This window comes from Pteronotus mesoamericanus, unplaced genomic scaffold (genome assembly GCF_021234165.1).
Source record: "Pteronotus mesoamericanus isolate MK-2021 breed Mesoamerican mustached bat unplaced genomic scaffold, CSHL_Meso_final scaffold_174, whole genome shotgun sequence".
NCBI classification, from domain to species: Eukaryota; Metazoa; Chordata; class Mammalia; order Chiroptera; family Mormoopidae; genus Pteronotus; species Pteronotus mesoamericanus.
Genome location: NW_026555309.1, coordinates 41433477 through 41461360, shown reverse-complemented (window position 1 = coordinate 41461360; position 27884 = coordinate 41433477). Strand labels below are relative to the sequence as shown.

The window sequence follows — 27884 nt, the reverse complement described above, 5'->3', positions numbered from 1 at the left end:
CTGTTCCTGGAATTTCAAAACACTCTCTTCGAGATTTGCCTCTCCCACTTATATGCACCAAAATGTGGTTAGCAGTTTCCTCAGGAAGCGCTACGCATCTTGTTATATTTCCAGGAGCCAAAGAAATGAGTCTATTTTGAATAGCGATTTGCATAAACAGACACTCACCATGACTCTTTAAACTGTCTCATTCAGTTTGAATGAAATGAACTTGACTTTGCTTGGAGCTGTCACATTGTGTGATTGATTTCCCAATTTCCCTTCCTGCGAGTGGACTGTGGCAATCACAGCGCGTCTGTACACCTGCCCTTCATGCCCCCCGTAGGTGCCCTGTTTCTGAAAAGCACAGTGACTGTGATGTTCGTTTGAGGAAGGATATAACATGACCAGCCCAGACTGGCCCATGACAAACTATTAAGTAAAATTCCTGGTTTCACTGATTTATTACCCAGGGCTCTTCTCTGTTTCACCAAAGAGGTGACAATCTGCCAAAGTCCCTGCTCCTGGAAGGAGCTCTTATCCTGAATTTTAGTGGAAAGGTCCCAAAGACAAGGAAATGTCCTCTGACTAGAAGAAGGGGGCACCCTTCCAGGGTCACCTGCTAGATCTCCTTAAACAATGAATGGCTTTGTGATGATCCTACTAAAGTGACAAGTCCCTTCATCCAGGACAGCCCAGCTCTTGGGGAGATCGGCTCACCAACTCGTTCATTCAGTCATTCAACAAGTGAACCGTAATGGGTGTCGGGAAGTGGGCTGACAGCTAGGGTTCAGCGATGAACAGCAAACTCCCTCCCTGTCCTCAAGCAGCTCTCAGTCTCGAAAATGATGCAGCAGAGAATGCAGGGTTGGGCCCCAAGGCCTGGATCCACGGTCCCGGTCATATAATCCCAGCAGGCCTCTGCTTCCTTGTCTGGTCTGTACTCTGCAGAGGATAACACTGCCTGTGGCCAAGGGCTGCTGTGAGCGTGAACTCACACCTCAGAGCACTTGGGCAACATTGAGCACATACGTAGGATGACAGTTCCATTGTTTAACTTGTGTATGAACCAGTAGAAGACCCCCGTTTCATAGACGTTACGTTTTTCAGGAAAAATTCAAGGCCCCTTTGACCAGCAGAGAGTTTTTCAGAGTGAGGCTGAGGTTCAAGAGTGAGTTTTTCTGAAGGTGAGGACAGAAGTTCGGAGTCAATGTATCAGACCTCTGAGTGGCAATTGCTCACGAGAACTTTCTAGAGTCCTGGACTGTCTTCCTCTTTTGCCCCAGACACGGAGATCCTTTATACTAGACTTGACTTCATGCCTCTGTCATCTTAGAAATTATCTTTCTACCTGGAATACCCCCTCGTACCAGCTTCCTGCCAGAAGCTCGGTCCTTTTCAGTCCTGATGAACCCTGCGCTGTCAAAACGCACACGTGCACGCCCAGGCAGAGTTGCGACACCGGGCTGCCGCTCACGGCGTGTCCTCCCCTCTGGGGGTAATCAGACCCAGCACGCACACCTGCAGCGGCACACCGCAGACGGCTGTCGGAATTGCTGCCTGCGTGTGGAAACGGGTGAGTTTTAGCTCTGGAGGGTGGAGTCGCCTCACACTAGTAAATCTGCGTGACGCCTCACAATAATAACTCTGCGGGTCTGAGCCAGACCTTCAAAGCCAGAGGTCATATTCTTCTCCCCACGCTGTCCTCCTTCCAAAAAAATGGTGAAATGATGAGAAACAGACTTTCGGGTAGAAGCAGGGGATCCTACCTACAGTCTTAGTTTGAGTGCTTTTGGGTACTCCTTCGAGCGTCAGATATTCCTCCCGCTGTGGGGAGGTAGTGCCTGAAATCCCACGGTTCCTGTCCCCTTCCTTCGGCCCTAGGGCTTTGGTTACCAGGGTCTAATTTCTCAGTCAGTTGTCTCTGCGGTTGTCCCCACCGCCACACTGATTAGTCCCTCCTTCACTCCACGGTTTGCCTTTCCTGCCTCTCCGCCTGAGTCCACTCTCGCCTCCATCCTGCACAGCCCAGCAACTGCCCGTGACGAACACGGAACAGGCGTCCGCTCAAAGAATGCCTTTCTTTGCGCTCAGCGTTGCTCTGTGCATCTTCTCTGAAAATGCAAATGTGATACACATACCAGAGTAAGACTGTGACTGGGATGGCCGGAGGGTTTTGTTTGAATCTTATACATATTGCCTTTTTTTTTTTTTTTTTTTTTTTTTGCAAATAGGGTAGAGGGGAACAAGTTTCTAATAATAATATTCAAAAATAAACCTGCTCTTGGGAGGTCTCAGACCTCAAAGCGCTACCATCGGAGCATCTGAGAAGGAATGAGCTTACTCACGTCCTTCCTAGTCCAGAATTGGGGGGCAATAGAGGGGGCACTTTTGGAGAGAGGTTTGGTTTGCTATGAGGGGAGCAGGGAGGCCGTAGGAGGGAGACTCCCTATACTTTCCGCGGAGACTGCTGCTTAGGGAAAGTGGAAGGAGGGGGCAGTGTGTGATGTTTTCAGAAAAAATTTTAGCAGGAAATGGACGGGTGTAGGGCAGTGACTTTGAAGAGAGGACAACTAACCTTTACGCCGAGCCCAATGTTTAAAAAAAAAAAAAGCCTCTCCTTCATTCTAATTTTCTCATTAAAGCTTCGCAGCGATCCTCGAGGTTATTATTATTACTCATCTTAGAGAGGGAGAAACTGAGGCCCAGGAAGTTTAAGGCCAAGCCGCTGGTAAATGGAGTGGGGGCCAAATCCAGATCATCTGGTGTGGGAAGGTGTTAAATAAAATACAAAAAAAGAAAAAAGAAAAAGAAAGTAGAGAGCAGGCCAAGAGACACGCCTAGGAGGCGGATCCCACCGGGAAGCTGGAGGCCCTGCGTTCCTCGGTTTAGTCAGGCCGGTTGATTCAGGGGAAAGGAAGCGGTCCCCAGAAGGCCAGGGTGGGATCGTGGAACAGGGCGAGATCTGGGGCGGAGGCAGCCTTGGCTCCGCCCGCGAGCCCCTCCACCGCGGAGTCTCACTTCCCTGCTCCGCCCGAGCTCGGGAAATGCGGCGCCGCCTGGTCATGCGCGGCCTCCGTAGAGTCCCCGTTGCCATGGTTCCCAAGGGCCTGGCCGACGCGCGGAGACGTGAGAGGGAACTCCCGGGGGCTCCCGGAGCCCACGAACAGCAGAGGTGCCATGGGCCGGAGTAAGCGCCCCCTCCCACCTTTCGCCCTCGAGCCTTCCCCTTCCAGACATCGTGCGGGGTCCACTCGGACCCTTGGCGCCAACCCGGATCTGAGCCCAGCGCGGCACAGCAGGTCCCTTCGCCCTGTTCAGACCCAGCTGGGCCAGGTCCTCCTCCGACCCTCCTGGCAGCCTGGCCTCTGAGAGGCTCGGGGTCGCCCTCGGTGAAATGGGGCGCGCCTGGGGTGGGTGGAAGGGGGCGGTGGAAGCGCAGGGCGCAGATACACTGGGGGCGGGCCCGCGCGTGCCCTTGGTTGCTCTGTGGTCTCGGGCTTGTTGCTGTCACAGAGCCGCCGCTCTAGACCCACTGGGGAGGGCAGTGCGGCTGCCTGGTGGTCCAGGAAACCGCGTCCGGCCTCCCTGCTGCACCTACTCCCCAGGAGGCTGTGACTTCACCCCTCTGGGCCTAAGCCTCCTCATCTCCAAAACAAGAATAGGGCAAGAACAATGTCGTTTAACAGACACAGTGTTGTAAAAGTGTTCCTTTAAAAAGATACCGAGAGAGCAGTGCAAAGTGATGGGATTAACAGAATTTCACGTGAGGTGGAACCATTCTGATGCCAGCACCGTATTTGTCCTCCCCGAAAGGCGATTTGGTGCAGTCCAGCCTAATCGATCCCTTAGTGTTATAATTAATATTTTAAAGTCAAGAGATTGGGGTAGATGACGGGGTTTCTGCTCTGGAAGAGATGACGGCGGCTTTGTAAATGTGACCGCCTCATTGGTTACTGATATTTCCGCTCATAGGCTTTCATAGAACAGTAGAAAAAAATTAGGCAAACAGTCGTAAAAAATTAAATGAAAATTTTGTTTCTATCCTGTGACCCAATCATTTTACTCCTGGGTTTTAGCAATGAAAAATGAAACCCTTTGTCTACACACAGACTTGTATATGTCTATTTATAACAATTGCTTTCCTAGTAGCAAACAAACAAACAAACAAAAACAAAAGAACAAACAAACAAACAAAACCAGAAACAACCCAAATATTCTCCAACATTTATTCACGGGTTAACAAGTGTTAATCTCTGTATGCGGGCTCACTGTATGCTGCACTTGGATGTGACTTCATTGATTACCTGGCTCCAACACGTCCCACTTGAATAAGGATACCTGGGCAATGCTTTGTGTTTGCAGGCGTTCATGTCAGCTCAACCCCCTGCTCCCAGCATATCATTGTTCAGGTAATGGCCATCGCTGGTTTTTTTTTAAAGGCTTAGAGGTATCACTGCCATGTACTCTTGTTGGGGTGTTGCAGAGGCCTTCCCTTTGGGGACCCAGGCTCTGTTTTAATCAATGGGTTGTTAGATAAAATACAGGACAAACAATGTGCATATGTGTGTGCGTATACATATACATATATATATATGTATATATATAATTTCCCCCCCTAAATCTGGCAACCCTAGTTTCAGGTCCAAAAATGGGCAAAGGCCTGGAAACTGGGCAAGAACTTGTGAGTTTTTATTGAGGTGATCGATGTCCTTGTCCTTCAGGTCATCGACCCTTGCTGTATTTTGATTGTCCAGATTGAGTAGTATCATTGTTCGCTGCCCACCTATAGTGTCCTTAGGGATGTCATGGTCTGTTGACCATCTTTCCGTGGGTAAAACCCCCACTGGCTGTCACTTCGACCTCGCCACTCATCGTAACGTCTATCCAGCAGTAATGATCGGTGTCTTGGTTGCCACTGGGCGGGCGGCAGGGGAGCTGACTTCAAAGTCCCATCTTAGCATCTGCTTTTGCTACCACTTCTGGTATTGACTCTCCCAGGCGGGTTCCCGGGAGGCAGACTTTTAGATAGAGGTTAGTGTGCAGGAGGTTTACTGGGCAGCGTTATTGGAGTGGCTAGAAAATGAGGTTGGCCGTGATGCATCTTAACAAAGGCTTCCGCTAACCAACCCGGACACTGGGAAGGAACTCTAAACTTGGAATGGGGGACAACCCAAGCTGGGGTGAGAAGGCTGGGCCTTTGTAGCCCGCGGCAACCGTCACTAGAGATGGGTTTTGCTGGGAAAGCGCACGACCGTGGCTCAGGGCTCTTCACCTGAAGTGACCTCTGAAGAAGGCGGGCAGCTGAGGGCTGTCTGTCTGCGGGCAGAATGCAGGAGGGGTCACTCAGAACCTCAGGGGGAACAGGGTGGCACAGCCCTGCAGGTGCCACGGATAGCCATCCGGGCTGCCCCTTCCTCATCGGCTTCTCTGGCAAACATCTCCTCCCAGTTCAAGACTCAGCTCAGGCTTCTGCTTGATGCCTCTTTTGCCCTCCATCTTGTCCCTCGGTAGCACGGATCACTCTCTCCTTTGCACTCACTGCGCTGTGTGCTTTTGTCATTGCCCAGCTGCACTTGATTAATGTTTTTTAATAGCACACTCTAGGCGATAGGGTGCAGGATGCGCCTTATGATAACACAATAAGAAAAGGCAGTAATCCAATGAGTAATCCCGTTTTTTAAAGTTTCTTTTTGGAAAAAAGTAACAGAAAAAAAGAGTTATTAGATGCTTCGAGAGGTAGCCACTTGTTTGTAATCCCTTAATTTCTATTAAATCTCTGTTTCATATACAGGGTGGAGCAAAAGTAGGTTTACGGTTGTGAGTATTCAAAACACAGTTTATTCTTGTACTATTATTTATTAATTATTGTATTATTTTCCATATGAAAAACTGTAAACCTACTTTTGCCCATCCCTGTATGTATCTGCTAGGTCTTTGAAGATGTTTAAAAATTCTGCAGAATCTGCCACAAACATATATTATTGATTTTATTCTGATCCAGCGAGAAACAGAGGACTGTTTACAAAACATGATCTAAAGCCTGAAGGAGCGCACGCTACACTGTCGGCTTGGGGAGTTTCTAAAACAGTGGCTCGATACACCAAAAAGCTTTGTAGAAACAAACCCAGCATGACAACCTCCAGTATCCCCGAAACTTTCTGCCCTTTGCTCCCCCACCACACAAGCCATGTTATTGACACTCCTTCAAGTTATCAAGAATCCAATTACAGTCAGAGTTGAAAGGAAGCCTAGGCTGGCTGATCAATTCTGCTTAAACCTTTGGATTCCTCAGCAGAATTCTGTTAGTGAGAGAAATATGAACCCGTGGTTAAAACTATCTCTACGGTGCATCAACCACTCATTCCTCCAGTTGTGCAGACGTTGGTTTGGACCTTCTATGGCTGAGACATCTGTCAGAATGCATCTGAGTCCTGTACTTTGCTCTTTGAATTTTTCCAAAATAAGGAAGTGAAAGCAATATGTAGCATACAATCCCTTAATGACATATTAATGCTTCCAAAGCATTTTTAAATCCCTAGAGTGATTTCTTGTAAACACAGTGCTTTATTGTTTGGAGCAGGACCTTCTAAAGGTGAACAGTTCTTCTTGGGGTTAAAGAACGTTTGGTCTAAACTATGTAGTAACTAAAACTGCAAAGTGCTTTTGCATTCAAAAGCACGAAACCCTATCATCTCCACGCACCGTGTAGAATATTCCGACAGGTTTCTTCTTGGGGACTGTGGGTTTTGCACCGATGTTTGCCATTACGGACGCGGCAGTACTGTGTCACAACAATTTCCCAAGTGCTACAAAATGGCATGCTACACAGCAGCTTGCTTAGTATAGAAGAGTTCAGAAAAGGGCCTCTGGGAAATTCGCAGCCTTCCCAGTTTCCCGTCTCCTGTGGTCCTCTGTTTTCTTTCAACCTGCACCAATTGTGTGTAGTTGCTGCTGGTGGGCCAGCTTCCCTGCTGCGCTGAATTAACTCGGGGACCCCCCCCTCCCTTGTGAGCACCTGTGTGTAAAGTAGTTATTTACTGTAAGGGGGATTCCCCTGCCCCACGCCCTTTCCAACTAATAGCGATTATTGTCTTAATTCTCACGATTGGGAGATATGGATCAACATAATTCCTTCCTATTATCTATGGGCCCCCGAGAGTAAAGATTTGACAATTGCATGAAAATGATCAAAATTCACACATATAATAGCATAATAAAAAAGTTTTTTTAATTTGAAGAAAGGTGTAGGAAGAGAACATAAGAAGAGTATTTAGTACCAGTAGGAACTTTGTGAAGGGTTGGAGGAGCCTGCAAGTCTTTAGGTTTAGACAAATCAGGAAAGCCTTTCGGACTGTAGAGCTGGGGGTGTGGGTGGGTGGGGGGGAGCTGCGATACCTTCCATGTCCCCAAGACCCAGGAAGCTCTCTGTGGGCTGGCAAACGCTGCTGCAGCCACCGGGCCAGAGAGCAAGTGATGCTTAACAAGACGCTTTCAGGATTCCCCCAACACATCTGCCCCGGACCACGCCTGCAGCCAGCAGCTCCTATGGAGCTCAGTTAGGTTCCTATCTTTGGAATGGATCCCCGCTCAGCCTTCCCAGGCACCTGGGGATCCAACTGGGGAAAGATATAAGTACAGGACCACATATCAAGCTGCAATGAAACTGCCGAATGCACTTTCCTCCCTAGACGAATGCCTGCGTAACAACCCAGAAGGCTGCATTGAATGTACATTTCTCCTCGGGTCGTGCCAGAGCATGGCAGCTGGGGGAGCTGGCTCCCAGGTTACCCCACCCCCCCGGCTCGATTCCAGTCCCTCTTGCTTGTGTGTGAAGGTGGACACTGCCTACACCCCAAACCATCCGCATCCCCAGGAAACAGCTGCTCCTTGGACACCCCTGGGAGGAGAGAGGCGCGTCTCGCGGTGCGGCCATCTTCAGGAATGAGCCTGGAGAAGCACCAGCAGGGCTCGGAGCGGGTGGGGACGGCTTGGGCCGAGGATTCCACTGCTCTTGGACCCAGGCTAGTCTGGAGGGAAGAGCGCAGGCGCTGGCTAGGCATGTCCTCCTGGCCCCATGGGTTCCAGGTCTGACGACAGCAAGGTCCCCAACATGCACCCTCCCTCATGCAGGGATGTGTGTGGCTCTCAGACTGCAGGAACACTCCCCGCACAGAGTGTTTTGACCTCTTGACCTCCATGTTTCCCCCGTCTCTCTTCCCAAGAGCGAACATTGCAAGCCTCTCCACTCCCGTCGCTAGAAGGAGCAGAGGGTCCAGCTGACTGCGCACAAATGATCGGATTCATACACGTTTCCCATTGCTTCATAAAGGCGAATTCCACTGCAGGGATGTGGCATGGCCGTGGGGCAGCCAAAGGTGCTGTGAAGACCTTTGTCTCAGCCAGAGGGGCCTATGCATTTAGGGCTAAGACATCTTGAGAGGTTCTTAGTGGTGCCTGGTGGGGAACAGCAGAGCATGGTGGTTCAGGGCACCAGACTCCTGCATTTAAAACGTGGCTCCAGCGCTGCGTACCAAGCCCTCAGATGAGTTTACACACTGTGCCTTCACTCCTCATCTGACAAATGTAAATGTTATATCTACTCATGTTATTACATGCAAAGCACTGAGGATGGTGCCTGGCACCTTGTAAATGGGCGATAAATGAATCTGTATGATTTCTTGGGGTGGACATGCGATATTTTCACATCCTGGAAGGCCAGGGTTCAAACGGAAGAATGGTTTTATTCCCGCCTCAACTGGAGTGTATCTTAGGCAGATGATTTTATGTCTTGATCTCGGCTCAAAGCGTGGACCCCAGGGCATTGTCTCCAGTCCCTTGGTGGTCCCTGCAGGCCTGTGCAACACCCCTGCCGCTGAGGGGAGACTCCCGTGACCCCTCTTCCTGCGAGCAGCTTCCTGCACCCCTCCCGGAACAGACGCAGGGGCGGCTGCTGTGTAAGATTGCAAGGCAAAGTCTGGGCATTCCTGTCTTTTCTCTTCAACTCTAGTTAAAGGAACACTTGCCAGTTGAACGAACGAATGGGTGAACTTCCCTACTTGCGTGGTGGGACGCGCTTTCCCATTTCTGCCCTCTGCCAGCCCCGCTCCACCGTGCCTCTGCAGCAAGTCTCTCTGCCCCGGCTTACCGAGCGCGCATCCCGGGGCTGCCGCGGCACCACCGCGAGATCCCGCACCAGCGTTCCTCAGTCGCTGCTGTCTCCCTGTCTCCTTCCCCCTAAGACCCTGCTCAAGGGACAAAACTATGGCACCACGTCTCTCCCCCGTGACCCATCGTGGTGCCACAAAACCTCCAGCAGGGGGCAGCCCTTCTCTGAGCCCCTTCCTTTGGAAAGTCACCTGGGCGTGGTAAATTGGCATTTAACAGCTGAGAAAAAGACCCACACGTCACTAATGTAATAACCCAGTGATGAACACGAGGCCAGAAGCGTGACGCGTAACTGTGTTCTCTCAGTCACAGAAGATCTTATCAGACGGAATGCCGAGCACAATGACTGTGTGATCTTCTCCCTGGAGGAGCTCTCTTTGCATCAGCAAGAGATAGAAAGGCTAGAACATATTGACAAATGGTGTCGGGATTTGAAAATCCTCTACCTTCAGAACAATCTCATCGGGAAGATCGGTAAGTGTTCAGGCCTCTGTTCTCGTGGTTTCTTGGACACCGTGGGATGGGAGAACTTGGGAGAGGCAGTGTGATTCTCAGAGGCTGAGAGAGAATGGCCCAGGGAAGAGACACAGCCGGCTCTCAGGGTACGTTCCTGAACCTTGCTGTGGGTGGTCAGTCTCCCTGGCCCGAGGGATCTCCATCTAGGAGGCGGGGGGACATTAAAGGCGGGGGCACATTCGTTGCCTTGCTTGTTTTTGAAAAAGTTTGCAAGAGAGGAGGGGACACAGTCCTGGCACCTGTGCTGGTTTTATATCCCTGTACAAAGCTGAGAGGGTTTTGTGGGAACTGAGTGAGCCCTTCACAGGCTACCGCAGCCTGGGATAGCTAGTTCTGCCTGGTGCGTCGTGAATGTTTATTCACAAGGGAGGCTTTGTGCTCAGAGTCAGGTACCAAGGGACTTCGATAACCACACCTTTGTTTACTGCTCCCATTTGGAAAGAAATGAAAGGTAAATATAGAAGTCAGGCGGATGAAGATCAAAATATCAGCATCATCACAGACAAAACTCTTTAGAAAATGTGGCTGAGACTGGGCAGCTTCGTGGCCTCCCACCAATCATGTGCAGAAGGAGACACCTGCAGGCTTCCCCGACCTGGGCGGGGCCCTCAGCTTGCGGTGGCAGCCAGAGGAGACCCTGTGCCTCCACTGCAGGGAGGCCCCGGAAGCCAGGAGAGAGGGCTGGCCAGGGTTTGGGCATCTGCTCCTCCCAGTTCACCCATGGGTTGAGCCAGTCCTCCCAGCCGCGCCCGGACAATAACGGGTTAACAGGCACAGAGCGGGAGGCCTGTGGAGTCCTTCGACCGGGGGGCCTGCCACAGGGGAACAGGAGCAGCGTCCCCTTACGCTCAGAAGAACACCGGCGTCAGGTGGGGGTCAGAGCAGGCACAGGCCTTGACGTCAGGTAGACCTGGGTTTGAGCCCCGCCTCTGCCACTTAGAAATGGAAAGGAGGCAAGATGGGTGCGTTGTCCGAGGCTTAGTCTCGCCACCTGTGAAACAGACAGGGCCACACCTAACAAACAGCAGTGGTCCAAGGACTACGTGAAACGATGCAGGTAGCTCGTGGGGTAAATGACACCCGCTGCCATTATTAACATTGTTACTGACCCCGGGGTGCCGCAGGCCAGGCCAGCGATGGCCAGAGCAGACGGGAGAACCCCAAGCAGAGTCGGAGGAGAAGGCTTGGGGTCACGGTTGGCAGGGCCAAGTGAACGCGACCCCTGTGGCTTGCGGCGCTGGAACTCAGAGGTCAGCTTCTAAGCCACAGCTTAACTTTTCTCTGTGATGTGCAGGGGTCCTCAACAGGGGCACGTGGCCACGCTTGGAGACGTTTTTGGCGGTCCGAAGTGTGCGTGTGTGTTGGGCAGGGGGTGGGGGCGGCCAAGTCAAGCTGCGTGCGGAGGCCAGGACGGTACTGCACAGGACAGTTACCGGGCCTGACAGGTCGGCGTGGCTGCTGTGGAGCAACCCTGGCTGACGTGGTCGCCTCTGGTTTGGTGGATCATTCCAAACGCTGTAAGGTTCCAAGACCCCTAGAATTTGCATTCTTTGCAGGAGGGAAGATTTGTAAGAGTTCTTTATGTTTCTCTGCAAAGTTATTTTCAGCATCTTTGACTTTACCAGAAATTCGAAACTGTGGCGCATGGCTCCATGAAAAGGCTGTTTCTGACAACCACCAGCGTCACTCGGGCCATGGGAGGCTGTCCTCCTCACACAGCTCTGGAGCTCCCGCAGTTCTCATCTGCGCAGCTGGGCCCGTCACAATGACTAATTAGCAGCACAGTATTTCGGTCCTTTCCAGAGCTCGAGAGGGCTTACATTCTTGCTTCCAAAGTATGCTTCAATTGAACACCCTTTTAAGTTGCAACAATGGGGTTTTTCAGGGCCACCCTACCCACAGGCGCTCAGGTGCTCATTTGGGTACAACTATTTCTCTTGGACTCCGGCTAGCTCTTGCGCCCTGGAGGTGGCCCTGGGGGTGGGGGGACGTCTGCAAAAACAGTTGTCCCTCCTGAGCTCTTTTGCTCACCAGGTGGGCTTGGGGGGAAGGCTTTGTGTGGGTCCAGGAGGGAGCTGAGGACCCTCCTGGGCTCAGGCCTCACCCCAGACCTCCGGACCCATAACCTGTGGGCGTGGGCTCCCAGTGTCTGCATCTGTAATGACCTCCAGCGAGCCGTAGGCCTGGGCAGAGCCGGAGCCCCAGAGCTGCTTGAACTGGGGAGGGGCAGGTCTGCAGCAGCTTCCAGGGCGGCTTGGGCCAGAATGCGCAGACTCCCTCCCTGCTGCCCAAGAGGCTCTCTGCGTTTTGACTTATGCACAGTAAAGTTTTCTCTCCTGACCCTTTTGGCCCATTGTTCTTCAGTTAACTTAGGACATCCTTCCAGAACAAATCTTTACTTTACTTTTCCACCAGATGACTCTTTTAACATTTAGAGGGTTGTATATATAACCAGTGTGGGGAAAGAAGAGGTATTATTCGATTGTGGGCTGGCAAAATTAACGACGTGAACTTCGGGTATTTTTGTTCAGAATGCAGACTAGGCATTCTTGTCTATCAAAATCCTTGGCACTCAGAGCTCGACAAATCTGTTGACTCTCGAATGCTCAGATGTTGCCTAGAGAATCTTCACTGAACGTCAGCATTACTTAGGATAATCTACCCGCTGAGAGACACTTCAGTAATTTTTTCTAAAATTCTCGTTTTGAAAAAATGAGTCAACAGAGACTTACAGAGGAAAACTGTTATTGTTGGGTCTATGGCAACATATATTTTGTAGATTTTAAGTGAAATGGAATGATAAGGGTGATGATTAGAAGTAATCCTATTTGATCTTTATCATATCCCTGAAAAAATGGGCAGGGGAATCCTCCTTTAAGTGGGGCTGCCCAAGCACACATTTCTGAGTAGTGTTTTTACGCTCATGTCCTCTGAGAAAGGACTGCTCTATCAAGGTGTGGTGCAGTGATTTACCATCAAGCTCTGGAGTCAAATTTTCTGGCTCTACCACTTAATCTTGAGCAAATGTATCAATTCTTCACATCTAAGAATTCTCATTTGCAACAGGGAGAGAATAATGGAGTTTTTACCATATAGGCTTATTATGAGGATTAATGACATAATATATGCAAAACGCTTTGAACGTTACATGGCACGCAATAAGCAACGTTAGCTCTGGTGTTAGCTGTTTGTAAAAGGCCCCATCCTACACTGATTTCTTGACTTACTTATGGTTGTTGTTTTGCCTATGTGGGTTTTTGTATTTATTAAAAATGATAATCCTGTATCAGCATGACTTGGGCTTCAAGTAAAGGAAAATTCAATGCGGTGTGGCTTTCTAGTAAGGAAATCTAGTATCTTACCCAACGATTAGTCTAAAGATAGGGCAGGCCTCACCTCTTGGTTGCTCGATCCCTTCCCTCTGCTCTGCCAGCCACAGTGGGCTTTGTCTTAGCGCTGGCCCCGTCCTGGCTGCAAGATGACTGCGAGTGTCAGGAGGGATACTACTTCCTTCCGTCTTTCTTTCTTTTTTTAAAACACTCAACAGAAAAAGAGAAAGGAAATGCCCAAGCATGAACTATAGATCCTGCCCGTTCATCTGGTTGGGAGCACTTGGCATGCCTGTCCTCTCCCGCGTCACGTGGTTGCCAGGAGTGTTGACTCAAGCCTGAGACCCTGAGCTGTCACTAGCAGGGGACATGGGCTTGCCGTGCACCGGCCCAGCTTGGTCAAGCCTTAGCCCCTGGAGGTGGGGCCGCGGAGAAACGAGCAGATTGGCTTCCACTGGGACGGATGGAGGATTGGTGGATGGTGCATAGCCAACCAACAGTGTTTGGGGTACAGGCGTAGATTTGAAAACCCAGCGTGGTTTTGATAAGCATAACCATTCTTAGATTCTCTTTATCACCTTTACAATAGCGTATGTAACATAATGTCTTTTATCTTGAAGGTTAATTGCGTTGTTTGTATATTTCAGAAAATGTTAGCAAGCTCAAGAAACTTGAATATTTGAATTTAGCTTTAAACAACATTGAAAAAATTGAAAATCTGGAAGGTAAGAATTTTCTTCTTATTTTGCAAATTAAAATTGCAACTCAAAATTTGATGTAAACAATATTGCTTAAACAATATAGTCTCCCATTTTGTGGGCTTTTGTATCAGCTTTCTTGATGGCGTCCTTTGGGGCACAATTATTCTCTTTAAATAAGAGCTTTACTGAGGTTTAATTGATGAACAAAAACTGGCACATACTCCGTGCACACGATTTGATGAATTTGGACAGGGGCCCACGCTTGTGAAGCCATCAGCGGGATCAGCCCTCATAGACACACCCCTCACCTCTGCTCTCTTGGAACTCCCCTGGGACTTCTTTTAAATATATTTTGGCTGCACCAGATTGATCCTCTGTGCCTTTTAACCTGCATTCCTTACATAAACCTCCTTCTCTTGTTCTGCATCCCAGAAGGTTTCCTGTTTTCCTTGGCAGGCTTCTGTTTCGTGCTGTTACTTTTCTCGAGGTGTCCGGTAACACTTGGTGTCTGTTCATGCTCACACAGGATTTGGTTGATCCGATGGCCGCTGCGGGCTCTGCCGCAGCCGTGAGGTTGGGTTTCCACGCCCAGCGGGCTGGGCTGCTGCGGGCTCTGCGCGGGGCAGGCGCGGGGCTGGCTGCCTGCGGGGGCTGCAGTGCGGCAGGCAGGCGGTTCTGCCCACCTCACCCCATCTGCCAAGAGCCAACATCGGGAGGATTTCCCTTAGGTTACAGTCTCAGCCTATTTACCTCCTAGTGCAGAAATCGACATTTCAGTGACTATCAAAGTTCATCCGCAAAGACATAAATATTCATCAGACATTTTGAGTTTCCATCCTCAACACCTAGTCTGCCGTCACCGCCGAAGCCCCCAAGCCCGCGTCGGTGCTGGAGCTGAGCTGATTCTTCTGTATTAGAAATCGGGTCCTCGCGCTCTCCCAGCTACCACCCTACAGCCCTCGTACCATGTTCTCATAGAAATGGCATGATAAAATTTACTCAGTATCCACGGTTTGTGGCAGTTAAATATCAGTCTCAGATGTCAGGGAATCATGAACACTCTCACTCTCAGCTGGCATGTCCACGGCTTGCTATTTTTAAGAAAGTATCTCAAAGGACAGGGAACATTCTATTTTTGCTGTATGTTTTGGTCATCTGCCACTAGAGGGCAGCATTGCCACTATTGTCATTTTGGGCTTTGGGAGCCAAGTCCTGCTGGGGCTGTAGCCTGGATGCTTCTCCCGTGTGGAGCTCCGCTTCCCAGCTCTGATAGGGGTGCATTGGCCGCACGGTGGTTTGAGGCTGTGGATGGGGGGGATGAGCGTCTTATCTCCTGGCAAATGTGCACTTTTTTTTAATGTTAAAGGTGAGAGAGGGGGAAGGTGGATTCACACACTCTATTTGAGTAAATCACAATATAATTTTATTTTTTAAAAGATTTTATTTATTTATTTTTAGACAGAGGGGAAGGGCGGGAGAGAGTGGGAGAGAAATGTCTATATGTGGTTACCTCTCCTGTGCCCCCTACTGGGGACATGACCTGGCCTGCAACCCAGGCATGTGCTCTGACTGGGAATCAAACCAGCGACCCTTTGGTTCTCAGGTTGGCGCTCAGTCCACTGAGCCACACCAGCCAGGGCTATAATTTTAAACATAAGAGGTATTTTTGTTTGTTTAGCTGGATGGCAAAAAATAGCTAGTATCCTTTTTTCTTTTTCCCTGTTGTGATCACTGGGCTAGCATAAAGTACCTTCTTTTTCCACCCCTCCTCCTCACCCACCCCGAACTAGAAGGAGAGGTGGGGCCCCGACTAGTGTGAGCTCTCCCTCTTGGGAAGTCAGTGCTGTTGAATTCGATGATCTTCAGACCCCCCAGGTCACTGAGCGGGACCGTCACAGTACAGGAGGCAGAGGGCGGGACTCCGTTGGAGGAAGAAGTGCCTAACTCCAAAGTCGAGGAGGAATGAGCCTGGCTCGTTCAGCAGGAACTGTTCTTTAGGATGGCAAATGTGGTTTAATTTCTAATGTGCGGGCTGAGTAGAAGAAAAATTAAGAATTCATCACTCTGAAAAATATGATGAACATTTGGAGGGTCCTTCATCTACAGCATCACAGCGAGATCCAAAAATACATGAATTTTCGAACTTGTTGGAGTCTTTCAAATGTCAGGCTGTTCTTATAGGAAAGAAAAACATACTTGAAATGCCTCCCAGAATCTGTCAAAGGGAACTAGGAAATACCCGGTAACCTGTATCTTAAGTTAGATTGCCCCAAATATATCTTTCACGTTTCATACAATCCATCTAACATTTTTTTCCAATGCAAAACAAACACACAGACATAGAGACGTGAACTTAATTATATTTATATACATGTGTAGTTTCATATTCATTCTTCATATAGTGGCTGAGACCACATTTTTATAATTTAATGACCGAATTACCAAATATATTGATGTGTTTTAAATAATCCTTATTGTTTGGTGCTCCAAGTGTTTTTAATTATGTTGGCTTTTGTGAACAAAACTCTTCTGAACAGCTTTGTACAAATTACCTGTTTGAAGTTGATGTATCCAAATGAAATCCTGGATTCAGGGGAAAAAAATTTAAAAGCCTATTTTATGTATTGTCAGATTGAATGCTGAAAAATATAATTGTCTTATGGGCTTAACAATTTTTTTTTTAAATTGTCCCTATTGTTGCTAGTTTAATAGAAATAACAATTTTGTTGTCCTTTTTCATAGAGATGATTGTGTTTGAAGCTGTGAAGTTATGAATGTCCTTCACCTGGGTGGTAGAATCTAGAATGTATAAGAGTGTTTATTTGTTCTTGTGCATTTTGGATATTCATTTCTTTCATGATTAGTATGTTTACTGTAGTAACACAATACGTGGTTTAAAAAGCCCAAGGGTGCTCCATGCTTTTGCTGGAGAACAGCGGTCTTCCCTTTTGCCCTCACGCCCGTAAGTCCTGCCCCTGGAGGTGGCCCCGTTCCCTCCGCTACACGTGCTCGGATGGGGCTTTATGGCTCTTCCTCGACAGCCTCACTGGGGCCTCGTCTGTTGTCCTCCTGGTGTGGGAGGTGCGGACGTGCCCTCTCACACCACCCCAGGGCTCTCTGTTCCCTTCCACCCGCCTGCTTATATTTTCTGGTCACACAATGGGATAGCCTGGTGAGATACGGGGCGTGGACCCACGTATGGGGACCGGTGTTTTGCATGAACGCCCTGCTGGGGGAGACGGGACACTCCCCCGTGCCGACCCCCATCCAGCCGCTGGCCTTTCCTCCTCCTCCCGCCTCCTCCCGCCTTCCGCCGGCTGGTCTGGCCCTCGCAGGCCTTGCTCTGAACCGCAGGCAGGCCTGTGCGGGCCCGGCCGTCCGCTGCGTGTGGCCGCGCTGCTTGGACTCATAGACCCCAGTTGTACTCCTTGTGGATACCTCTGCAGGGCTGCCTTTCTCAAGCCTTTGGCTGGCGAATTTTACAGTGATGATGACGGCGATGAGGATGTGTTAGTAGCAAGTAGCTCACGTTGGCAACGAGACCTTCTAACAACCCATGTAAAGAGGCTTTTCTGCTGGCAGACCTGCATTCAGCGCCCAATGCCCCATGTCACAGCTGTGGGAACCTTGTTAATTCCTTAGCTCATTCGCCTTAGAGCTCCAGTGACGCACTGCAGCAAAGAAAACGACTCCAAAGCTTCCTGCCTGAAAGCAACTTACCTTCACCCCCCACTGTTTTGTGGGTCAGGAGTCGGGAGGAGCTTGGTTGGGAGGTTCCTCTCTGGTCCTGCCATCAGCTGGGGGCTGCTTTGTTAGAGGGTCCACCTCCAAGACGGCTTCTTTGCTGCCTTTGTCACCACGCTGAGCTGGCACAGGTAGTCCCCCATGGGACGAACTCCTTAAAATTCCAATGCCCATCTCTTTTCCCCCTTTCTCTGTATTAGACACAAGGTGAAATACCATGGACTTCCCCGCGCCCCACCGCCACTTCATTCTAAAGACCTGGCTCAGTCACTTGTACAGAGCAGGTACCCAGTAACCCCTGCGTGGGTGGATGACTGCAGGGTGAGGGCCTACATCTGGAAGCGCTAAAGTGGGACTGACCTAGTGGAAGAGACTGGTTTGGGATATGACTAGACAGGAGGAAAACGTGGAATTCTGGACAGGGCGGATCGGGTGCCAGAATGAAGAAAGGGTAACGGGGAGAGAACACTGCCCTTGAATGGAAGTGGTTCCACCGTAGAGACCTCAGAAATGAGAAAACTTTGCCACAGGTGACATGCGGAGCTGTGAGCCACTCTGAATCAAGTTCATTTTGGTGAGCTTCATATAAGATATCAGGAACCACAACAACAATGGCAGAGCAGCAGTAGGTGGCCGGGAAGCACGAGGAGGGTGGAGTGCAGAACAAGGTGGAGATGAGTTTCAGCTGGAGATGCGTCAAAAGGCACTGAAGGCTGTAAAACCTGCCATCCAGCCCTGCAGGCATGAGCCAGTCGCAGGGACGGACAGCTGAGCCTGCCCCCAGAGGCCCCCCAGAGGCTGCTGTATGAGCCAGGCCAACTCCTCCTCAGTTCGCAGGAAGAAACCGCAAACTCTCTGCTGGTGCCACAGCCAGCGTCCTCCTTTCCCTCGGGGCACATTGTCCAAGAGCCACGTGACAGTCACAAGTGTGCTCATTGGGCTCTTTTTTTCTTTTTCTTTCTTTTAAGATTTTATTAGACAGAGGGGCAAGGAGGGAGAAAGAGAGGGAGAGAAACATCAACGTGTGGTTGCCTCTCTTGTGCCCACCACAGGGGACCTGGCCCGCAACCCAGGCATGTGCCCTGACTGGGAATTGAACCAGTGACCCTTTGGTTCACAGGCTGGTGCTCAATCCACTGAGCCACACCAGCCAGGGCTCATGGAGCTCTTTCCCATTCTAGTGGATGTTAACTGAAGCTCTCTAGATGGAAGGCACTGTGCTAAGTAAATACTTTACTCAAATCATCTCATATCATATTCACAACAGCCCCTGCCCCGGGTACCAATGCTGCTCTACTTCTACAGATGAGAAAGCTGAGACTTGTAACGTTTCCAAGGTCACACAGCAAGGGTGTGACAGGGACAGGATTTGCTAAGCAGCACAAGCGGTCGGCAGACTTAAAATATGGCAACTGTTACTTCTGTTATGTGCTATTGCACGCATTTTATTACCAATGTGATTTTTTCTTTGTTTTCATTTCTCTCGACAGGCTGCGAGGAACTGGCAAAACTTGACTTGACTGTCAATTTCATTGGAGAGCTGAGCAGCGTTAAAGCCCTACAGCACAATATCCACCTGAAGGAGCTCTTCCTCATGGGGAACCCCTGTGCCGACTTTGATGGCTACCGGCAGTTCGTGGTGGCAACTCTTCAGCAATTAAAGGTATGCTTACTTCAGTGACGCAGAGATCTCCGAACAAATGGCAGCTCACAACTACAGCAATTCCCGATTTATTCACAGTGTTGTCAGGAAATGTGTTGCTTCAGAGAGTGATATATTCCAGAAAAATAAAAAAACCAATCCTTTGACTGAGCCTTTATAAAATTGTTTTAATTGCTTCCCTAAATCTCTGAAAAAGTAAATTGCATACTTTTCTCCCTCATTCAGAATACACAGAGCTTAATTTAACTACTTTTTTTGTGTGTGTGATAAATTGAAATAGGTGTTACAAAGAGCATTCATCACTACTAATAGCTTGGGGCTTTTGAGGTGGCTACAGTGACATATACCTTTGGCTTTCCTAGTCTTAAACTCTTGTGTTTTTATAACTTTTATAATTATCATTTTATTATTGCTTTCTGTTGACTCGTTCTCTCTGCCCGCGGTTCTCAGACGTTGTAGGTATTGGAATACTTGGCCGGCATTTGCCCGCCCCTCCCCCAGAGCTTCTGATGCAGTGGGTCTGACGTGGTTGGTCCTGCGCCCTCATCTGAGAACCAGCGCTCTCTCTGTGTTCACCTCCTCTGCTCTCTCCCCCCTTATCTGATGTTTTTGGAACTAGGCAGGATTTTCTAGAGAAATCATACGCCTGAGCATATGTAAGAAATAATGTTGATTTCCATGCAATTCCAAGAGTTCCCGACCTGCAAGGGAGCCCTGTGCTTCTTCTGCACAGAGAGAATGCACAGATGCATTGACTCTCTGATAGGCATTTTCTTCAATTCTTAGAGGACGTTTGTTTATAGACTGCTGTGTTCTGTGTAGCTGAGATTTCTAGGTTAATGGGACACATTTCTCCTCACGTAGCATTTCTTTAGGAGAATGAGTGACTCAGGTAATTGAATCTAGGATGTAGGTTTAGAATAAATGAGAAATGGGCTCAAACAGAATCCGGGTTGATCCTCATTGTACAATGACTTCCTGGAAGACGAACTGACGATGACCAGAATATCACAGGCACGGTCCCTGCCGTATCGTGCTGTGAGCCACTTCCCTGGGAAGGTGCGGGGCGGCCCAGCCGAACCCGCGTCGGTGCCGCAGTGGTCCCGCTAGCAGTCTGTGAGCGCCACAGACAGGCGCCTGGACCCCAGGCCAGGCTGTGCCAGGTGCTTTGGGCGCGACCTCCCTGACCCTCCTGGACCCCAGCAGGGAGATGACCAGCGCACTCGGAGATGAGGCAGGCAGGGCTCAGAGAGTCGGTGGCCCTCATTTAAGCTGACACACCTGGCAGGTGGCTCAGGTGGGATTGGAACCTAAAAGACCACTGTTCGCACTGCAGCCGTTCCCCTTGCTTTCCTCCGGGTTGATGCACAGGCTTTGGAGCAAGGCGTCCCTTTCACGGAGCCTGCTCCGACTCAGCTCTTACACCGGGCGGCAGCCTCCCTTTGAAAAACAGTGTTCATAGGTGTGTTTACTGGTATTTAAAAATAGGCTGATCAACTTTAGAATCTTCGTCACCGTTTATTTCTTTGAAAGCTGTGATCTGCTAGAAAGGAATCGTGTTAACAGGTGTATCATTTCCCCAGGGCTGCCGTAACGAAGTCCCCCAGACTGGGGGCCTCAAACACCGGAACTCTGTTGTCTCCTAGTTCTGGAGGCTAGAAGTTCAAGATCGAGGCGTCAGCAGGGTTGGTCCCCTTTGAGGGCTGTGGGGGAGAATCTGTCCCCTGCCCCCCTCCTAGCTGCTGGGGGTGGCGGGCAGCCTTGGGTGTTCCTTGGCTCAGAGAAGCATCATTTCCGGCTCTGCCCCCACCTTCATGTGGCGTTCTCCTTGGGCCTCCGTCCTTGCACACGGCACTCACTCTTGTTATAAGGACGCTAGTCATACTGGATTAGGGGCCCACCCTACTCCAGGATAACCTCACCTTAACCGATGCGTCTGCAATGACTATTTCCAGATAAGGTCACTTTTGGAGGTATTGGGGTTAGGACTTTAACTATTTTAAGGGGAGACATAGTTTAACTCGTAACAACAAAGTAGTTATTTAGACAGACACACGGAAGAAGTGTGAAGAGACTCAGCCCTTTCCAAGGGTCCTCCTCTGTGTGGCTGAGCCAGTCCAGTTGACAAGGGGACAGACACGGTAACGTAGTGGCCCAAGTTTGGTAGCAGGCAGAGTCGTGTGTGACGCACGTGTCCCCTAGCTCTCAGGGACATGTATCATTTTCCTAATCTGTATTGGGATAATAATTCTTACTTTAAAAGAGTTCTGTGAGGCTTTCAATAGATCTTCTTTTCTTTTTCTCTTTGCCACAGCACCTGTTCAATGGTTATCAATAAGCGTGGATACTCTACCTCTGTGTTTCAAGAGTCCTAAATAAAGGCCAAGAAATGCGTATTATAGTGCAAAACTTAAAACTTAATCTCTCAGTTCATTAGGCTGTCTAAGCGCAGGTGTGATTTTGGCTTGAAGGAAACTTGGGCCAGTTTCAAAGACTACCTAATGGGAGTCGTTAAATAAATTGAAATCCAGTAAGAAGACCCCTAGGACAGGTGCTGACAGACGTGTGGCACAGTCCCAAAGTTGTTATTAGTTTCCAATACAAGCTTTTCTGTCTCCTGTCTGTATAGTGATGGGGGTTCATTTATCATAATCTTTTAGAAATGAGAGGTCTAAATTAAATCAATATTTACTTAACCCAAAGTATAAGGAAAGATACACACACACATAATTACACACATGCCCATGCATTTTTAAAATAAATCCTTAAATCCTTGTGTCCCAGATACCAGTGAGAGAATAGCACCTTGCTTCCCAATATTTGTCAAAATTCCAATGGAAGAAGTTATATATATTCAGAATTCTCCAAACTGTTTAGACCTTAGCTCTAGGTTGAAGTAGGTTAATTTAATAAAAAGGGAAGGGGGCTAAGTACTTGGACTGCCATGACTTACCCGCTTAAGGAATAGGTTGCAGTAAGTTGGATTTTACCACTGTGGCCTCGTCCTGCCCTGGAGGGTGCTGGAAGGGACGGCTCTACGAAGTCCGCTGCTCTGTGGACAATGTGCGACGGGTCTGCAGATCTCCACGGCGAAGCTCTACTTCAGAAATGGCGTTTTAGAAATAAATATTAAGGGAAAGCTGAAAAGTAGTATATTTTCTCATGAAAGACAACACAAGTCACGTAACTGGTCATGTTTTCCTGTTTAGCTTTGGCTGCCGGGAAGCTCGGAGCCACATCTGCAGCCCACCTACAGCAGCCCCGTGGGTCCTGTGACCAAGAGCATAGCTTAAGTTATTTTTTTCCAAATTTCAACATTGTTATTTTGATATACAATGTAACCGATCCTGATCGTTCTTTAAATTTATATTTTTTTCAACCTGTGTGCACTTTTGTCCTTTGTATTAGCTTCCGATTGCTGGGGTAACGAATTACCATAAACCCGGTGGCCTCAGGCAATGCACATTTGTACTCCCACAGTTCTAGACGTCAGAAGTCTAGACGGGTACGGGCAGGGCTGCGTTCCCCGCGGGCCGCGGCGGAAGGTGTGTTCCCTGCCTGTGTCCGCGTCTGCGGGCGCCTGCGCTTTTAAGACCATGGATCCTTCCTTCTTGCTCCAAGCCAGCAGTGTAGCCCCTGCAGACCTCTCCCTGAGTCTGACCCTGGCACCTCTGCCTTCTCCTTCCCTTAAAGGATCCTTGGGGTTACATCGGGCCCGCCCAGATAATCTGGGTAATCTCCCCATCTCAAAACCCTTACTTTAATCACATCTGCAAAGCCCCTTTTGCCATGTAAAGTAATAATTACGGGATAGAACATGTCTGTTCTTGGGAGGAGAGGACATTTTTCAATACTTTATAAATACTTCCCCTCTTTCTGTAGAATGAGGCTGGGTAAATAAACAGGCATCTATTTATTTTTTTTCAAGATTTTTATTAGTTAACTTCTAGAGAGAGGAGAAAGGAAGGAGAAAGAGAGGCAGGGAAACATCAATGTGTGAGAGATACCTCAATCAGTAGAGAAACATCGATATGCAAGAGATGTATTGATCAGTTGCCTCTTGCACACCCCCCTGGGTGTGCAAGGATTTAAGGATTTACTTTACTGGGGACCTGGCCCCTAACCCAGGCATGTGCCCTGACTAGGAATCAAACCAGTGACCTTTCCGTTCACAGGCCGGCACTCAATCCATTGAGCCACACCAGCCAGGGCAATACATAGGTATCTTTAAACTGGTAGCTTTGAAACTGTAGATTTTAGGTTGGTGTTTATATATTTGAATATTTCAACTTGGAAAATCACTATAAACATACCAGTGTAAACAGTGACCATAGCAATCAATGGTACACTCTGTGTCTCTTGGAAGAGGTAGAACATGAGCTCATGTGTATTAGAGCTCAGTTTTGTGTAATGTGCAATACAAGGCCCTTTCTTGTAGAGAACATTTGGGAAGGCTCACTGTTATACTTTAGAGCTGTAGTTTGACTTGGGGCATTGAAATCCTTGAAATAGTGAGTAGTTACAGAATTCATATACTCATATTTTGAGAGCTTGTCATTAATCATCGGTTTCAACAGAAGTCCTACTTATTATTACACAGTTTATAAACTGCATTGATTGTATGAAACAAACATTGACTTCGATCAAAGCTTCTGATGTTTCCCATATCATTATGGTGCATTATTTATTATTTCTAAGTTTGAAATATCCCAATCAAAGTCAACTTGCGGCCAATTCAAATGGCAGCTCTTGAGTAATTGCTCTCTGTCGGTTGTTTTTTATTCAAGTGGCTGGATGGTAAAGAAATAGAACGTTCCGAAAGGATTCAGGCATTACAGAATTTTCCAGTAATTGAACGACAAATCAGAGAGCAGGAGAGAGCTTACTGCCTCTTACGAGCCAAAGACAAGCAAGAGGCTCAGAGGAAGCTTCAAGAAGAGCATGAGAACAAAGGGAAGGAAAGTCGCCCAGGCCTTGACGGACGCTCGGACACTGACGTCAGTGCTTCTCCGTATGTAAATTATTAGTTTACTTTTGCAGTAACTTTTGTTAAAAGCAACCAGCCACATTCTTTTCCTGAGGTATTCACAGTGTCACTGGTATTCCAGATGATTAATGTGAAGAATATATTATTATGTGAATTTAGGGGGACCGGGAGGCTGTGAGCATCCCATTGTTTGTGACAATCCCATGAGGCTTTCTTCCCTTAGGAAGTTTAGCCTTTCCAAACTAGCAATTTAAATTTGCATTTAAACTTTCCCTCAGACAGAATCTGTCCGAAAGATGCCCAGTAGAGAAAAATGAACAGGTGTATGAGACTTTGACTTGTAGACTAGGGGTATTTTAGATAAGTTTAATGCAAATGACATTATAATAAATTGCATACTTTTGATTGCACCATAAAATGTTTTCTTTTGTGAATTATATAATGAATACATTTTTAAGTGATTAATAAGCATTTACTGGTGTTTTTTTGCAAATACGAATTATTTGTTCTTGTTCAAGTGAATTGCAACTATGGTCAGTTGATTTGATTCCATAGAGTAAAAGCTTTAAATATTTTGATAACAGAACCTCTTAAGTTGAGAAAATAGTGATTATAAAATTTTTGGACATACATAAATGTTAAAAAAAAAACATAGGCAGCTATAGCTCCACCATCCAGACTTAATAAATGTCACTAGTTTGCATGTTTGTTTGGGGTCTCTTTTAAAATAAGAAATGAAGCCCCCTAAGGATTCCTCCCACATCCCGTCCCTCCTGCCGTCCCCAGTGATGTCTACCGGCTGCAGTCAGTACACACTTCATGTATGTTGCACCCACCCCTATTTTTAATATGTTAACTATGTAATTATGCCTCCTTACACACGTGTCATTTGGGGTGTGTGTGTGTGTGTGTGTGTGTGTTTTAGCATGAGTGCTTGTCTTCCTACTGCTTCACTTTTCAGTCAACATTATGTTTCTGAGATTGAGGACACATGGAACTTGTTCATTCATTCTGACTGTGGAATAGCATTGCATTGGGTGAATAAGTCACCGTGCACCCCAGCGGTGATACGGAAAACACCTAACAGCTAGGGCATCCCCGGCCCTGACGTTCAGAGGAGGCCCCGGCCCCGGCAGTGTGCGCGGCCCTCCCTGTGGCTGCCGCGGAAGGCCAGCCCGGGGCAGCCGCCCTGTGGGGGCCGGCGGGTCCTTCTCCCCCGTCCAGCTCCCCAGACAGAGCCGCACGCGCCTCCCCGTGCAGGCGTGCAGGCTTCTCCAGGGTATTCAGCAGTGACTTTGCCACATTGTCAATTATGAGCACCTTCTCAACTTTATAGGCATTAATTACCCAATTGCCTTCTAAAGTGTATTCATTTCTATGCATATAATCTTTGTCAGTACTAGATAACGTGATATTTTAAAACATCAGCCAATCAAGTTGGTTATTACATGGCACCTTATGTTTAATTTGAATTTATAGAATTACTAGTGAGCTGATTATGTCAGATATCTTCTGATACGTTTATTGTCTATTCAGGTATCTCCCATTTTGGTTCTACTCAGGTCCTCTGCCTATTTTAAATAAGTTGTAAGTTTTTTTTTTCTTATCGACTTACAGTTCTTCTGTATTCTGAATGCAGTTTCTTTAGTGGTTATATGGTCTGTAAATATCTTTTCCCAATATATGACTTCTTAATTTTAATAAGGGATTCTGCTTTATAGATTTCAAAAACATTCGTGTAGCTAAACTTACTTTTGTGCTCTGCGGCCTTGTTTAGAACATTCTTCGCTACCCCAGTATTGCTCTCCTGGAATTAATTTTTGGCCACAGTGTAGGGTAGTCACTAGCCATTTCCCATATGAGGAGCTACCTGTCTGCACCGTTTGCTAAGGCGCAGTTCTGCTCCCACTGACCTTTAACCCCGCCCTTCCCACATGCCCTCCGCTCGCAGATTCGTGGGCCCGCTCTGGCTCCCAGGCTGCCCCGGGGCACCTCCACAGGGTCTGAATCCCCATACCTTTATGCTAAATCTTGGTATTTGGTAGGAGATGGTCTCAGTTTTCAAAATCATCTCAGCTTTTCTTAAATTTTTCCTCTTTAGGATTTTAGAATCTGCTATTCAAATTCCCCTAAATCCACAGTGTAATTTTGATTGAAATTGCATTTAACTTATACATTAATTAGGGGAAAGTTGACGTCTTTGTGACATTGGTTCTTTTCATGCTGATCTTTTTTTACAATAGCTCCCTATTTATACCTTGGAGTCCTTCAGTAAAGTTTTGTAATTTCCTCTATAAAGGTCTCACACCATATTTTATTAGATTTATTTCTAAGTATCTTATAGAATGGAATTTTATTTATTTAAAAAAATTTTTAAATAGAGATTTTATTTATTTATTTTAGAGAGACAGGAAGGGAAGGAGAAAGAGATGGAGAGAAACATCAATGTGTGAGAGATACAGTGACTGGTTGCCTCTCACATGTTCTTATCTGGGGACATGGCCCACAGCCCAGGCATGTGCCCTGACTGGGAACCAAACCAGTGACTTTTTGGTCTGCAGGCTAGCACTCAATCCACTGAGCCATACCAGCCAGGGTTAGAATGGGATTTAAAACATAAACTGGTAATTGGTTCTTGCTGATATATAAAGAGACAAGTGATTTTTATATGCTGATATTGTGTTAAACAATCCTGCCAAACTTTTTAAAAAGACACAGTAGTTTCTGTAGATTATCCTATATTTTCTAGGTAGAAAAACATTTCTTTTCATAAATAGCAATGTTACTTTTTTTTGCACTCTTCCTACCTTTGCTCTATGTATTTTTAAGATTTTAATTTATTTTTAGAGAGAAGGGGAAAGGAGGGAGAAAGGGAGGGAGAGAAATATTTATGTGAGAGAGAAACATTGATCAGTTGCCTCTCACACGCTCCCAACCGGGGACCTGGCCAACAACCCCGGCCCGCCGCCTGACTGGGAATGGAACCAGTGACCTTTTGGCTCTCAGACGGGCCCTCAGTCCACGGAGCCACACCAGCCAGGTCTGCTCTTTGTTTTCTCTGTGGTGCTTGCTGAGCCCCCAGAATGGGGTGCAATAGCAGCAGTAAGACGGTGCCGGAACCTGTTCCTGACTTTAAGAAGGACGCTTCCAAAATTTATCCTAAAATATTATGTTTGCTGGGAGGTTTCGGTAGAGTTAAGTAAGCTTCCTTTTATTCCAACTTGATTAAGAGCTTTTATTATCTCAGAGTCCGGTTTTTATTAAATGCTTTCTCTGTTTCCATTGAGATAGCCATGTTTTTCTGTTAATGTGTTGAATCACATTAATAACTTTTCCAGCATTAAATCGTCCTTGAATTTCTAAAATAAACTCATTTTGTCCATGATATATTTTTAATGCATTGCTGCATTCATTTTGCTAATGTTTTAAATACTATTTAAATGTGTTTATGCTGTAATATCCCTTTTTCATTGTATTTTCCCTGGTGTTTCACATTGAAGTTATAATAGGCACATGCATTGAGTTGGGACTGCTCTCTATTCTTGGTTTATAAAAGTTTCCAGAAGCTTAAACTGATTCGTTCTGTACATTGTAGTAGAAGCATCTAGTTGGGTTTCTTAGAGGTGCCTACTTGCTCCCCACACGGGACTGGCTGTCCCTCAGCCATCAGCCCTTTCAGAACCTTGGTGTTCGGGAGGAGACTCATTGAAATAGTGAATCACCAGCGTAGCTGGGGAGGAGGAGGGGGCTGCTCCCTGTCAAGAAGAAAGACCGTGGCGGCTTGGGGCTGCCAGAAG

At 47.8% G+C, this 27884-nt stretch overlaps 1 protein-coding gene across 1 annotated transcript in view; it reads left to right on the top strand.

Moving 5' to 3' along the window:
• Positions 1 to 3098: 3098 nt before the first annotated feature.
• The window catches only part of DNAAF11 (dynein axonemal assembly factor 11), a 57998-nt gene continuing 33212 nt past the window's right edge, over positions 3099 to 27884 (top strand). Inside the window, exons 1-5 of the mRNA XM_054590098.1 lie at positions 3099 to 3169; positions 9454 to 9621; positions 13640 to 13717; positions 18928 to 19100; positions 23888 to 24111. Coding sequence (XP_054446073.1) covers positions 3160 to 3169; positions 9454 to 9621; positions 13640 to 13717; positions 18928 to 19100; positions 23888 to 24111 — 653 coding nt within the window. The 5' untranslated portion in view covers positions 3099 to 3159. The remainder of the gene's footprint in view (positions 3170 to 9453; positions 9622 to 13639; positions 13718 to 18927; positions 19101 to 23887; positions 24112 to 27884) is intronic.